The sequence below is a fragment of the Branchiostoma lanceolatum genome, chromosome 2 (genome assembly GCF_035083965.1).
Source record: "Branchiostoma lanceolatum isolate klBraLanc5 chromosome 2, klBraLanc5.hap2, whole genome shotgun sequence".
In the NCBI taxonomy this organism is placed as follows: domain Eukaryota; kingdom Metazoa; phylum Chordata; class Leptocardii; order Amphioxiformes; family Branchiostomatidae; genus Branchiostoma; species Branchiostoma lanceolatum.
The window spans coordinates 38,128,205-38,143,815 of NC_089723.1; the positions used below are offsets into that span (position 1 = coordinate 38,128,205).

The 15,611-nt window shown below is 42.1% G+C and overlaps 2 protein-coding genes across 3 annotated transcripts in view; one reads left to right on the top strand and one right to left on the bottom strand.

Moving 5' to 3' along the window:
- Window positions 1-11,500, bottom strand: part of LOC136428967 (centlein-like) — an 86,424-nt gene extending 74,924 nt beyond the window's left edge. Inside the window, exons 1-5 of one of the 2 annotated variants that reach the window (XM_066418816.1) lie at window positions 11,456-11,500; window positions 11,097-11,235; window positions 6,188-6,252; window positions 5,555-5,643; window positions 439-523 (exon numbers count right to left, since the gene is read on the bottom strand). In XM_066418816.1, coding sequence (XP_066274913.1) covers window positions 439-523; window positions 5,555-5,643; window positions 6,188-6,252; window positions 11,097-11,109 — 252 coding nt within the window. In that variant the 5' untranslated portion in view covers window positions 11,110-11,235; window positions 11,456-11,500. Of the gene's footprint in view, window positions 1-438; window positions 524-5,554; window positions 5,644-6,187; window positions 6,253-9,618; window positions 9,703-11,096; window positions 11,236-11,455 lie in introns of those variants that run through there. The other variant, XM_066418817.1, reaches the window with a different exon arrangement.
- Window positions 11,501-11,689: 189 nt separating this feature from the next.
- LOC136428971 (zinc finger protein basonuclin-2-like) overlaps window positions 11,690-15,611 on the top strand; it is a 133,543-nt gene continuing 129,621 nt past the window's right edge. Inside the window, exon 1 of the mRNA XM_066418822.1 lies at window positions 11,690-11,759. Within this exon, the coding sequence (XP_066274919.1) occupies window positions 11,751-11,759 (9 nt within the window). The 5' untranslated portion in view covers window positions 11,690-11,750. The remainder of the gene's footprint in view (window positions 11,760-15,611) is intronic.

Below are 15,611 nucleotides of genomic sequence, written 5' to 3' on the forward strand. Positions count from 1 at the left end.
CTTTTGTACCGTTCTTAGGAGGGTCATACGATCGTACATCATTAAACTACATGGTCAAGGTTATGTCAACTGTAGAGACCTTTGATCACAGGCTGCTTGCTATCTGGAACTAAATGGCATTGCCTACATGTGCGCTTTGAAGCAGTTGCTTTTGTACAACGATTATTTGGTAGCGTAAGTAAAGAATGGATAAAAGTATAGAAAAATCGTCTACATCATTTTCGTTCTAAGTACTGTTGAAAAAGATTTTTTGATGAAACAGAATAGTTGGAGCCAGTCTATCCAAGTCTGGAAGCAAGCTTTTACATTTGATGGGAAAATTTCAAAATGGATGACAATAAATACATCAAGCACTTATCTTTGATTTTATAGACAAGAAGGAATTCTTTTTACTACAGTCCAAAGCTTATCTGTCAAAGTGCTTGGTTACCAACTTACTTCTTCAAGTTCATGGATCTTGTTGTCCTTTGTCTGTAAGATATCCAGGACTTTCCTGTCCTTGATTTCAGCCTTCTCCTTCTCTCTGGGGCAACAAAGAAAGAAAGAACGAAACAGAAGGGTAAGCAGAAATACACAACTGTACATTGTAAGCCAGACCATCGTAAGTACATTTCATGGATGACATCACCTGCACACTCCAAATTTAATGCGAGAGGGCAAAAATAAACAAGATGGGCCACAAAAAAAAAGATGCTAAGATTTTCTAAATGGAGATCATGATTGAAGTGACAAAACATGGTTTCACAGCCACCAAGTCTTTTATTCCTGTGCTCAAAAAGTGCAGAAAGTGACACAAGTGTGGTAGCCTAGAATCACTTGCTACATGGCCTCAGCATTATTCAATAAAAAATGAATTTAAAGAATGAAGACCTTTATTGAAATTTTTTGCCACACTGGACTCAGTACCTACTTACCTAGTCCCTCAGTACAGGTCATAACAAAACATGTTGAAAGTTAACAATAGATACAAAATAAACTAACTAACATTAACTACATTCAACTTCTTGCTTTTCAGCTCTAGTAGAAATAAAACAAGGTGTCACAGCAAAGCTAATATCTCTGACCACAAGCTGGTGTAACCCTCCCCGTACTGCGGCTGATTGAAACAATGCTTCATCATCAGTACATGACACTGGGAGGGAAACGGCAGGGACAACAAAATTCAATTGCTGGAGAATCAAAACTCCAATTTGTATGTCACGTAAATCATTTCTTTCTGGTTAGGACGGAACAGATTGGGTTTGAGGTTGGGTCCAAATGGGAAAAACCCTGAACTTTGGAAGGATATCATAGCTTTGATTTGACTGCTGGTATACTATACAGGTCCAAATGTCCAGCAGGCCCATTTTCATGCTCGATCTTACCCTATAGCTATACAGCTCACCTATCTCTAGAGTTCATGTAAGTACAGTCAAACCTGCCCAAAAAGACCTCTCAGGGGACCGATAAAATATGATCTGTATATTATGAGGACACTTAAGACATGATTCTTATGGAGAAATTACCTAAGGGACCATCAAATAATAGTCACATTGGCCAGGTGGTCCTTACTAATAATATGTAGAGATGGTCACTTGTACAGGTTTGACTATTCATCATTACACAGTGTAAATATGTGTACTATACAGTATGTGGATCATACAGAGGCCTGGAGGAGAAAGAGTAAATTTATAGTACAAATTGGCCAATAAGGAAAGTGACACTTGTGACAGCTTGAGGCAGGACTTAAGTGTAGTTACGAGAAAAGCATGATTTATCAACATTTGAGATGACGACTTATACAGTGGGGAGGAAATGGAGTGTTCGCTGGTAGCGCTACAGTCGCACAATGGAATGGCTTTTCGAAGTGTTAAAGAGTTCACCGCGAAAACTGCAAACATAAAACCTCTACAAACATGTCTGCATTTACAGTATTGCATTTTGAGAATGAGACCAGTAAGAGCTGCATTTCAGGTAAAATTCCCTGTAGGAAAAATGATTCCTCACTTGAATGCATTTCAGCACCAAGGACAGAGGAAGGGCTGTGATTACAAATGTCAGATCATTTATCTATAAAACTAAGACTTTTTATTTTATTTCTTAAATCAACCAATGATGTAAAAGTGCCATGTTGGACCAGACTACATGTCAGGGCTCGAAATTCATCTTTGGGAATAGGTGCACTGGTGCACCCAACTCAAAAAATTGGGTGCACAGAAAGAATTTTGGGTGCACCAGATAAAATAAAGTTGAATGTTCTTCTGAACATAATTACAAAGTTTAACGCTGCTGCCTTTCTTAAGAACTTCAATCTGTAATTCTATAGCTAACTTTAAAAATTTCAAACAAATAACACATTAAATAAAGTACAGCAAAAAGTTATCATGCTGCTTTTTATACTTACATTTCAAGAATATTCTGTATACTAGTGTACAATAGTACCTTAACCCTATAGGCTACAAAAATATATATATAGGTGCACCAGTGCACCCACAGTCAAAAATTAGGTGCACAGCTCCAATTTTGGGTGCACTGGGTGCACATGCACCCACTATTTCGAGCCCTGCATGTACATGTACAAGAGGCAGTTAACCTTCAGCTTGCTAAGGTAGCTGTTTGGCACTAATTTTGCATTGTTTATGGGGTGAGGCAGCAGGGAGAAGGGTAATGTTACAGGGAAAGGTAAAAGTTCATTGCCCATTAAGATGTGTGAGTCCTTTCAAAGTTCCAAACTTCTTGACTTACTGGCAAACCTGCATACATACATAAAGAACTTCAATGCACACTGGCACTTTTCAGTGTTGAACCCTGGAAGATTAGTCGCAATTCGACTAAAGGGTATCGAAATAAACAAATAAACAAAGTAAGACTGATCATACGACTAACGTAATCGTACCAACAGTCTTCCTGAAAAGTGTGCCGGTGTGCCATTGCAGATTAAGCCCATTGGTCAAGGTGCGGCTCTCCTCAAACACAGGACCTCTGGCTTTATTACATCCCATCCATTAGGACATCCCTAACTGAAGCTAGGTACTCTTTTTCACTTGAGTGGAGTGAGGAAATGGTGTGAAGTGCCTTTCCCAAAGGATTCTGCTAGGGATTCGAACACAGAGCCTTCAGACAATAACCCTAACGGCCTAACTACAAGAACACTTTGATAAGTCTTTCCAAAGCTGCAAACTTCTTGACCGTGGAACAGTTGCAGACCTGCATAGATCAGAGCTTTAATCACTCTATCAGTCTTATTGAAAAGTGTGCCGGTGTGCTACCTAAGATTTATCACTGGGGCCTGCTAGGGATTCAAACCCAGAACCTTTAGATTCTAAGTCAACAACCCTAACCATAGGAACACTTTGATAGGTGTCCTTCCAAAGCTGCAAACTTCTTGATCGTGGGACAGTTGCAGACCTACTTAATCAAACCTTTAATCACACCATCGGTCTTATTGAAAAGTGTGCCGGACGGTGCTATTGGAGAGTAAGCCCATTGGTCAAGCTGTGGCGCTCCTCAAACATAGAACCTCTGGCTTTACGTCATGTCTGAGAGGATGTTCCTAACCCGTGCTAGGTGCTCATTTTCATCTGAGTCGAGTGAGAAAATACATGTGAAGTGCCTTTCCCAAGGGCACTACATAAGGGTCTAATAGGGATTCGAAACCCAGAATCTTCAGATTCTAGGTCAACAACCCTAACCACAAGAACACTTAACACTTTGATATGACTGTGCCCTTCCAAACCTGCAAACTTCTTGACCCTAACCAAAGCTTGCTACTCATTTTTACCAGAGTCAAGTGAGGAAATAGGTGTAAACTGCCTTTATTAAAGGCAAAACTTTGGGGCCTGCTAGGGACTTAAACCGCCAGCTTCTTGACCTTGTCACCAGTGTCCTTCCAAAGTTCCAAACTTCTTGACCGAGGGACAGCGGCAGACCTTAGTAGATCAGACCTTTAATCACTTATTGAAAAGTGTGCCGGTGTGCTGCTCCAGAGTAATCCCATTGCCCGTGCAATCTCTCTTCAGCACGATCAATGCTGGGGAACAATGGTCACCTCTCCCCTGACACCAGCGTGCCGTAATACTCCTCACCACACATCAGCGCACCCCTCGCAAATCCATCACCAGCCATAGATTTCGGCTGGACAGGACAATGCCACCGGTGTCCACTGAAACTGTAGTAATCAGCGCACCCCCGGACTCTCCTGCCCCTGGTGTCCACGCAGGGTTCGCAATTACATCCAACTCCCGCAGAACAGTCCGGAAACTTTGTCCTTTCTTCGGCTGATGACCCGGCGCATCAATAATTAAGGCATGGCAAAGAGGATGTCACCTCAGCATTGGAGTTTCAGAAAGCGCCTTGCCCCCATAGGAAATCACGGCGGGGAGTTTCAATACGAGCGGTCACTTCGGCAAACTCCAGGGAGTGAAAGTCAGGATTACCACAGGGGGATGTCGCCCAGAGGTCGCTCAACTTCGGAGGAATAATCCGAACTAGCAGCTAGAATTAGAGAAGTTCAAATCTGGCACCCACAGCGGGACACTGTGCTGTCCATTAACAGCTTAGGATTGCAGTCTGGCGGCAGAGGTTACGACAGGGGGGGCAGAGGTGACAGGGGGAGAGAGTGGCGGGTGTCAAGGGTACCTAGAAGGACAAGGGGATGAATGGTCACATTTTCACCAGACACTGTGTCTGAAATGACTCCCTTCAGCCTGCTGAGGTAGCCATTTGGCACCAAGGTTGTATTCGTAATGGGGTTAGGCAGCAGGGAGAAGGTTAAAATAGATTGGCAAAACCACTTGTCACTGTGAAACCCAAAGAGTGAAATCTAAAGTTAATTTCAAATTTTGAAAGAAGAATGAACACATCTTCGATAGCCTCAGTAGAATGTCTTTCAGCACCAAGGACAGCGGAAGGTCTGTGATTGCAAATATAATGTCAAACAACTGACATAATACTTTAAGGTCACAAATTGGAAAAAACTGCTTGTCAGTCAAGAAAACAATGAAATCTAAGTCAATTTCAAACTCGTACAAATTTTGAAAGATGACCTTTCAGGACATTTCTCTGTGTCCATGCAGCATAGCACCACAGACTTATCGATGAGTCACACCACCTTGTCCCAGGCTATGGTCCATTATGGGGTCAGAGTGACAGAGTAGACTTTTATCTGTGAGGAACCTTACCCGTAATACTGTGTGCTTATGCTTAGTGTTGCTGACTTAGAAGCTAAAGGTTCTGGATTTGAGTCCCTAGATAGCAGACCCTAATGTTCCCTTGGGAAAGGCACTCCAGGACCTCACATGGCTCATGTGAAAATGAGTCCCTGGCTCTGGTCAGGGACGTCTCTTGGACAGGACGTAAAGCCGGAGGCACCGTGTTTGAGGAGAGCCACACCTCGAGCATTTAAAGATCCAAATCACTCTTATCGAAAATAGCAGGGTCCTTCTTGGTGTGAGTGGATCAACCTTATACTAGGTTATATTCCAGTTTTACGCTTGTACCTACTGTACAAAACTGGTGTGTAACACCTAAAGGTGGTTTGACAGTTATGCTAGCAAATAAACAAACAAACAAATACCTCTGTATGACTTGGCTGATGGCCTGGGTGATGTCAGGGGATGCTACTTGCAGCCGTTTCCATAGCGACCACACAAACTCTTTGTCTGCCTGTAGGAACATGACAAGTCTCTTAATAAACCGCACACCGGGACTAATAGGTTGACTTGTGGTACTATGGTGACTAAATAAGGCAATAATTCTATTGTAAGTCATATACATGTACAATATTATCACCCCATATTCAGTAGACATAGATGGCAGTCAGACATAGCCCTTTTATCTTTTAATGCATATTAACTTGACACAGTATTTGCTTGATCATGACTTGATGAAGTTGATATTCAAGCATATCTAGTCCATCTAAACATATCAGCATATACTATGGGTACATCTGATGGTTGTACTTGTAGAAATCAAGTATTGGGCCTGGTAATATAATTTGTGCAATGGTTGTACCATCACAACCTGAGGTTATTCTTAGGATAGCCATGTATGTGTTCTGCAAAACTCAGCAGTACTGTCACAAAAAAAAGTCTGTCCTTGTTGGTGGTTGGTTATCTGTCTCAGCCTGCTCGAAAAGTCAACGGCATCAAAATTGTACGACAAGCTATGACAAATGTTACTGCGCTGTAAGTTACTTGAGGTCATGTACCTGACACTGGGACAGCTCATCAGCGAGCGCCTCATTCTCTGCCTTCAGACGAGCAATCTCTGCATCTGGAAAAATGGAAGGACACAAGTGTTAGATTAAAATTTTATAATACTCGATCACAAACTACCAATATGTGGGACAAGTTGCCTGCACCGAAATCTTTAGATTGTTCATAATAACTGCTCTCCAAGCAGAGGTACGGCTCTGAATTGTTTTTATTTTGACTACCAATATGTGTGGACAAGTTGCTTGCCCTGAAATCTCTAGATTGTCCATATTAACTTCTCTCCAAGCAGAGGTATGGCTTGTATTTACTTTTGACATATTTTCAGGCGTATTTGTTGGGCTTTCTATTTTGTCGCCAAGCAAGTTTGTCACTGTCTCCAGGTTGCTTCTGTTGGTGACTGAGAAAGCAGAGTAAAGCTAAAAAGGCTGTCACACAGGATAAAGAGAAATTGGAGTTGCTTTGTCTTAGATAAACTTTTCAGTGCAACTTTCTCACCTGACTTTGTTTAAACATACATTAAATCACTAATACTTTCAACTATATGCCAGAACAAGAAAGAATACAGAATTTGTGCAGAAAACATTGAAACTTTGATTAAGTTACAATTGCTCTTAACTACACTTCTAATAAAGGATTAACTTTGATCATAGGCCCCAAGCCTTTAATTTGGACGGTGTACTTTTAATAATCAATAAAAGGCCTGTAAAGAATCAAACTAACTGCAGCAGCCCAAGATCTAATGAGACATAAAACGACTAAGTCTCATTCAAATCTCCCACCCTGCCAACAGTAAAGCAGGGCTCGAAATTCATTTTTGGGAATAGTTGCACTGGTGTGAAATAGGTGCACAGAATAGGTGCACAGGAAGAATTTTGGGTGCACAACATAAAATAAAGTATAATGTCAGCAAAACATAATTACAAAGTTTAACATTACTGCCTCTTTTAAGAACTTCAATCTGTAATGCTATAGCTTACTTTAAAATCTTAAACATATATAACATCAAATAAAACTTACAACAACAATGGTTATATTGCTTTTTTTCGAGCCCTGGTAACATATACCTTTTCTTACTTGCAATGAAAAGTTAAGACCAATATGACTCTAAACACATTGATTCCAACATATCAACAATATTGCTTGTTACCAACAAATGGGGGGGGGGGTATCGGCCCTATTTGGCGGAAGGGGCCACCCATCTATATCTAAGATTGATAAAATAAATAACTAAATAGATATCAATTTTTGGTCTAAATTTCAGGGGCTGAATATTTCTGTTGTGCCTAATTTTCCTTTTTTTCCAACTTCAAGACATGACAAAAATACCCCCAGAAAAATACCATACTCTACAGTCTAGGCAGATTGACTCAAATTTGATAAAAGAAGAATTTAGGAATCAAATCTTCAATGAAATGGTATATAATGAATAATTGGAGGTTCAAATTGCTGACTGAAGACTGTGAAGTGACAAAAAAATATCCCCCGCGAAACACCCAACACCCCGTACTCTGAGCTAATTAATATAGATAAGATTTTCTGCGCGGATGGAAACCGATGGCCAGCGGTCTGACCAGCGGCCCGAACAGAGGGCACATCTCCTTTCCAAAACACCCTTTCATGGGTCAGCGCCGCTTGTGAATAGGAGACTTCCTATCTTTTGTACCTCCTCATATGTTATCATGCTTGACACATCGACGGCAATGCTCCGATGGTGACCTCATAATTTTCAAGGGCATTTGTCTTTTAACCTCTAGCATGTACTTTGTTGTGCGCGGAGGACATGCATTGGGGAGACGGACGTCAAAGTTCTATCAACCATCGCTGCGCCTGATGGGATAAAATCAGAGATAGCCCGGGTGATTGGATCCTGTATATACGGGTTTACTCAATGTGCTGGGTCGGCAGAGTGCTGACTGTAGCATGTTCCACGCTGGGCCGGACCGCAGGACACTGGGGAGGAAGCAGCCAATTTTCTGGACTGGATAAGGGATCTGCTGATGCCAACAGAGCCACTGTTCCCACTTTACTAACTCACCGTTCCATTTCCACCTCTCAGTTTTTTCATTACGTGTACAGTCAAAACTGTTCAAGAAGACCTCTCAAGGGACTGATAAAATCTGGACTAGGTGGCCACTTAAGACGGGTTTCTTAATGCTTGTGTTAATGGGGAATTATCTATGGGACCACCAAAAAGTGGTCACATTGGCTAGGTTGTTCTTATGCAGAGGTGGTCACTGGTACAGGTTTGACTGTATATCAATGGCCAGGTGGTCCTTATGTAGAGGTGGTCACTAGTACAGGTTTGACTGTATATCAATGGCCAGGTGGTCCTTATGTAGAGGTGGTCACTAGTACAGTTTGACAGTATATCAATGGCCGGGTGGTTACACAGATTGGTGGCATGTTTCTCAGATTTTTCCAGCAAAATATGAAGCAGCCGTGAAAAAAAAAGGTAAAAAGTTTGGGGTTAAATGGCTTCATAGTGATGTAGTGAGAAATCTCCGGAATGGGAGGCGTGGTGCATTTTTTTTTTGATTTGGGAAAAACAGAAATGGGCATTTCCCGAAAACCAACAAATTAAATTGGTGTAGCCTAATAAACTTTTATATAGCAGGCTGGTCTGAGTTTCTCAAGAATAAACAAATGGTCAAACAACACCCCCTCACACACACACACACAACAATACATGTGTACAATAAAGTTATAAAGCTAAAGTAACAGACAAGCGATCACATTTCATCTCCTGTCCTTGGTGCTGAAAGACATTCTAGGAAGGACACATTTTTACCAAGAGGGAACCTCACCTGAAATACAGCTCTCATTCCCCTGTATTGATTAATATTTGAGTGAGCTGTTTTCAACTAACTTACTGGAGTATCCTGCCTGATCAACTTAAACCTATCAGGTTGATTTGATTGATTTATTTGGTTGTAGAAAAGTACAGCCAGGGCTACCCAACTAGCCGAAGGCTATTACAAAGGGTTAGCCCTGGGAACAGTATTCAAAATTCATCACAAACTTTCACAAAGCACGTCAAAACACACATGAACTCCGGTGATGACGCAAAGTGCAAGATTAAAATACATAGAAGAAACAGAATTAACAAAACCAGCACAAAACTGGAGCATGTATTGAAAAAAATAATGCATGAGACTAAGCTACATACAAAATCGTTAACAAATCCAAAACTTCAGGGTCACATTATGTAGGTTGCTTAGATTATGTAATATGTCATCTGAATCAGGTTTTCCAGTGTCCTGAAGCCATGCATGGATATAAGCAATTAAAATTGTGCCAGTAACATATACTTTAACTCTTGATTTGTCCAAGTATCAGTTTTTATGAAGTTATCTTACCCATATGCAGGCAAAAAGCCTTGTAGAAAAACGCCTCCATGTGTAGTTGATCAGGAGAGTGTACTTACCAACCATCCTGTATCACAACACTTGCAATTCCAACACTGCCGCATGTACACAAAACTTAAGATGAATTTTTCACTAGTTTGCTAACTTTTACGTACGGAGAAGTTGGGCCACTTTGTCTCGGGGACATTACAGGTGTCCGGGACGGCAGGACACAGTTGTGACATGAGCATTATGCTGACAATAGAGCAACAAAGTGCGGGGAACAGCTGGTAATGTCAGGTGGTAAGAAGGTGGACATATCTGTGAACTCTTTTGTGTGGCAACAGCAGATGTCGTTAAAGCCTAATGGCTTCAGATTAAAGAGATTAAGCAGTCATTAGTAGTCTATCCCTCCAAGAACTCATTGAGATAAAATGACTATTAGGCCACACCAATTCAATTTCTTGGTTAACGGCTTTTTGTTTAATTTTAGCACACAAAAAATGATGAGAACAGAACGCTGGGGTGAAAACTTGCACCTGACCCATTTCACTCCCTACAACTGTCTGCACCAAAGTACAGACTTTCCTCTGAGATTCTGTTTTCCTGTTGATTTTTCAATCTAGCATTTTTTTGTAAATTCTGTTAACCAAGAAATTAAAATGGTGTGGCCTTAACTATTAAAGATACAAAGGGGAGATGTCTACTACACTGACAATGAAACTAGAATCAATAAGTTTCTTGGGTACCAACTAACTGTCAAGTAACTTCCTGATGTGTACGCTACAACTTTTTGCTTGAACTTGAACTGAAAGAACTGGGCTGGGCAATCAAATTGGTGATGCTGTTGTCTTTTCATTCCAATTTTTACCAAACACTGAAGTCAGTTGAAATAAATAATATTGAGTCATTTCTCCAGAGAGGTTACCAATTCAATTGAAACCTATTGATACCAAAGCATGCATAAGCTGTATTAAGGTTCAATATAGATTTAGTGTTGTTGACATCCATATCAATTTGCATGTTCTTGTTTTGAAAATGTTTCACATTCCTGGCATTGCTCTTAACTATTCTAAAAACTACAAAACTTCCCCCAGCTATTCATGTAGTATGTGAACTGTTTGTTATAAATATTTGTGGTAAACAACTAATGGAGATCAAAACAAACAGTCAAATAAATACAGCACATGTAGGGGAAGGAGTAGACCATGTAGGTGTTATCAAGATAACAGAATATCAACTGCAACAAAAATTGGGTCATGACAATAATGTCAAGCTTATTTCAATTTAGAATTTATACTATTATAGAAAGTAAATTGTTTTGTGCCATGCTGACTGCAAGTTGCAACTGCATGTAGCTAGCTAGCTGGCAGAAGATGTTTTGGACGTTGAAATTCAGCAAAAAGGAATATGGTGACCATCACATTTTGCCTGGTGGCATGGTGAACTTCCGTACTTTGCTGGTGACCAGTCAGTCTGGAGGTTGCATATCAAAGTTGGTTCAAGTCTGGAAAACTAGAAAATTTATGGAAAACGCGATTTTCAAGCTATAACTTACCTTTTAAATCCATCTGTAAAGTCTCTTCATTCACGAAATCGCTGAATATTCTCGGTTTAAGGTCCCGCTGAACTGACTACCTCGGGATAAGTAGATAAAAGGCGCACTTGAGTCAGATCATCGTGAAGATTATGACTTTCTGAAAAGACAACATTCATTCTCGGAATCAAAACATCGTAACCAACATGGCGGCCGTACAGGGCAGACGACATTTGGCACGATTGACCAGCACAGAGGAACAACAGACAGCAGTTCTTACTCTAGATAACATGAAGACGTGATTAACGTTATGACGTCTAATGGATATCAGCAATTATCACTTATTTTTCTCACGACGACAAATATCGGCACACATTTACCTTGTTTACAGTCGTTGATGGTTTGAATGGTGGCGCAATGCCAGGAAACGTAACGAGCATGCGCACTAGGAACTCGTCTGACAAATTGCACCAGATAATTCTTATACATCATATTCATTATAAAATATACATAAAATTGTAAATATAGAATTCTTATCATCAGTATATTATGATTATAGTATACTTTGATTAAGATTTGAAACGTTGTCGTACAGATGACACTGCTGCCGTAAACCGGCTGACAGGTGTCGTGAATGGTGTCACTCGCGGGTGTTCCAGCGACAGGGACAACAAGATGGCGGCGGTAGGTGGACATTTTCTTCAGTCTCTCGGTTTCTGTCACATTTTCATTCCATTTCGAACGATATGTGCTTATCCGACAAGGTTGACGTGTAGTCCTATATCTTCACTTTGTGTTAAGAGTTGTACTTTGCTATTGGTCGTCCCGATCGTGCAGAGGGCGACGTTATGTGCGCGACTGATGTTGGTCACTCTGCCGACCTGACGGCGCTAGTAGCACAGATGTGGAGGCGCCGTGCAGCTTGTAAGGCGGCGCGCTCCACGCGACAACCCTAACGGTGCATGCCGCCGACGTTTTTATATCGCACTGCCATGTTTCTCTTTGTTTGTTTGTTGTTGACGTCAACTTTGTGTGGTGCATGTTGGATGAGGTTATAATTTTTGCGCGGGAAGTGCGGATGCTGCGCGCTGTGCGGTACCCGGTGTCATCTGCAGTCGGGCACCCTGCTGTCATGTACCCCCTCCCGTCATGTAGGTACGCCTGCCGGACATCAAACAAAACACCGCGAGCCACTTGCCACCGGCCGTCCTAGCACCGACAGCATCTAGGGAAAACTTAATACCCTTTTTATAGTGGTTCATTAAGTTCTGCCCTTAAATACATGTAATATGCAATGTCCTGTGCTCCCTGGCGTGTGCTGGGCACCGCCAGATAAAAAAGGTCTTGGGTCACAGTTCTTGAATTCCATAATGAAAACCAGTGTAATCTTTGAGCAAATGGGGTCATGCCGGCCAGTGTATTATAAATCAGAGAACACACAACGGTAATTCCGGATACATATGCATTGTTTGACACCGTATGACCCTGTGTTTTTTTTCCTGGTGGCTGTGGGTCTGATAAACGATGCCCAAGTCGCGGGTCCAGGGGTACACGGCTGTGATAAATGGACCAGTCTATTTACACTGCCGTTCCTGGCCTGGCGGCTTATAGAGGCCAGGTGGAGCGGGTTCACTGGCGGTATGACACTTCAAAGGCATACAGGGCACTTGCCTATGAAATCGGATAGTGGCACCAAACTAATGCAGGAAGTGTCCCCGCCTGGTGTCTGGGAGATGGAGCAAGGGCATTGGAGAGACACTCTGCAAATATGTTCCAAATAAACACAGCACACAAGTGCCTTGTATCATTTCCATCAACAGTTTGGTCATTGTTTTGCCATACAAGTGGCGACCGCCGTGTGGTGGCTTACTTCTCAGCGTGACCCTCATGCAACACGAATGTGACTCACATGTGCGAAAAATGCACAAGGCATTCCGTCTGGGTCCAGTGTCCCCTCAAGACAGGAATTTGGTCGTCCAAACACTTGGAGATAGAGAGTTCCAAGACATGACATTCTGGGCAGACTTGCTGAGGTAATTTCATTCTTGCCAACCCCACAGGGCATGAAGGTAGCCAGCCCGGTTCTTAATGGGGTCCCTAAAGAGACAACAGACCCACATTCTTCATGCTGGGTACATCATCATCTTGGGTATTTGTTTTGGTGTCTGGGACAGCTTCATATAGGATAGTCTCCTTCCTGTGGCCAATCCATCCCAGATGTCTCACAGGCCTTGGAAGGGGACCATGTCCTCGTATTCAGGTTCCAGAAATCTCCCCTGGAATATTTCTTGAACCTTGTCACTCAGAACAGTCTTGGGCTGGTCATTAAAGCTATGACACCTGTACCGTTGCACTCGGGGAACCCTGATAAGATGCTAAGTTGTTGATCAGTCTTACAGCTGGCAAGACATTGTAACTTTTTGATAAGGGTGTTTTGTCAAGACTCAATGACTGTGATCTAGAACAGGACCACATGTCCAAGGTGTAAACTTCCTCCCATGTCCAATTGGACGTTATTACCAACCATAGCACCAGCTGCATTATCTCGCAATGGGTCTATATGGCTGCGGCTATGCCCTCTCGCTGACTTTGTCCCATATCTAGACAAGAAATCATGGCCATTTCAAAGTGACGTGTTTCTTAATCCATTTAAGTGGACATCATAAAGGTTGATTCGGCTCAATCTGCAAGAGTCCTGATATGTTTCTCAGGGGAGCTGCAGTCTTAAATAACTTAGAGAGATACCAAGGTGACTTTCCAATGTCTATTGATTTTGAATCAAGAAGTGGCCCTACATTCTGTGAAAAGAGGCACATTGGATGGATGCACATCAACCGGTAGATCCTACATGACCGGTGGAGTGTCCTTATTTCTTTCCATCAAGGAATGCCTTATGCAGGGGTATTGATCGCCCGGACATTTACCAGGGGAATGGTCAGTAGAAAGCTGCATAATGAAAACAGTCACGTTCCCTTGAAAGCTTTCCGGGGAGAGCGGGCATAATGGGGTTGGATAGGTAGGCACGCCAGGCCGACTTTCTCACATGATGTCACCTGTCCGGTCGCACAGATATGAGGGATTTGGTTTGTTTGAACCACCTTGTTATGGGAAAGCCTTGTGTTTCTGTAGTGGCTTATCGTCTTTCCAAAAATACATGTCATTTCCTTCGCGGTGACCTCTATTCCGAGTGGGCCTTGAGACTAGGACCTCTCCTGATGTCCATCTGGCTGGCCGGCTGAAGTAGTATTAGGGTCAATCAAAAATCTTTTTTGCCATCTTTGGAGGAAAGTGGCTGAAATGAACTTGGCTAAACAAGCTTTGACAGCATGTCCACTTTGGGGATAAATTTTGTTTCATGTTCGTCCTTGATGTCCATTTGTGTCGTTTGGCGAAGCAACATGGAGAATATTTTTCAGCAATCCTCCTGAAGTCGTCTGTTACATGTGGAAATCTCAGCTACCTACCGATAATACGAAACCTGAACCTTGCATAAAAGTGATTTCTCTCTGTGCTTTAATTTCCTTTTTTAAATTTCTTTTTCAAGAGGACTTGAATTCCAAAGAGCAATCTATTCGAGTCTTGTTCAAAGCCCTTTGACTGAGTGACCACCGACCGAGGAGGGTTCTTACCCTTCATATTGGATACTGACCAGTGGCGGATGATTGGACGGACACAGCTTCTGAAGTGCAGGGAAAAGTGAGTGCATCCGAAAGTGCAGATGGAATTTTCTAAGTGTCCATCGTGACCGATGCCTCGCTGCATACTGATCCCCTTTGGCCAAAGTTTTTCTCCTGATTGGCAAAGATTGAAGGGAAAGACTTGAGAGTGCAGACGACCTTTTTTATATCTTGACTTATTCACTTTACATTTTGAACCAATGATATTCGTAAGGTAAGCTGTGATGATATTCATTAATATGATGATATTAATTTTTCTCCACATAGGGAAACCTGCATTTGATGCTTATGCCAGCCTTTAGCAGATAATCAGCATGGATGACGTCCTATCTAGAGTTTGCCTTCTATAATCTTGTCTTGTTCCTTTTAACTTTCATTCGTGAACATAGCTAAACAAACAAAACTGCACAAGAAGACCACTCAGGGGACCAATTAAATTTAGTCACTTGTACAGATTTGACTGAGTGGTGGAGAAGCATCATCGGTGGCCTATGCCCTGGCAGGGGCGAAGGGCCAAAGTAAGTACAGATTTGACTGCATGTCAGTGGCCAGGTGGTCCTTAATATGTACATGTAGAGGTGGTCACTAGTACAGGTTTGACTGTATATCAATGGCCATGTGGTCCTTATGTAGAGGTGGTCACTAGTACAGGTTTGACTGTATATCAATGGCCAGGTGGTCCTTATGTAGAGGTGGTCACTAGTACAGGTTTGACTGTATATCAATGGCCAGGTGGTCCTTATGTAGAGGTGGTCACTAGTACAGGTTTGACTGTATATCAATGGCCAGGTGGTCCTTATGTAAAGGTGGTCACTAGTACAGGTTTGACTGTATATCAATGGCCAGGTGGTCCTTACAA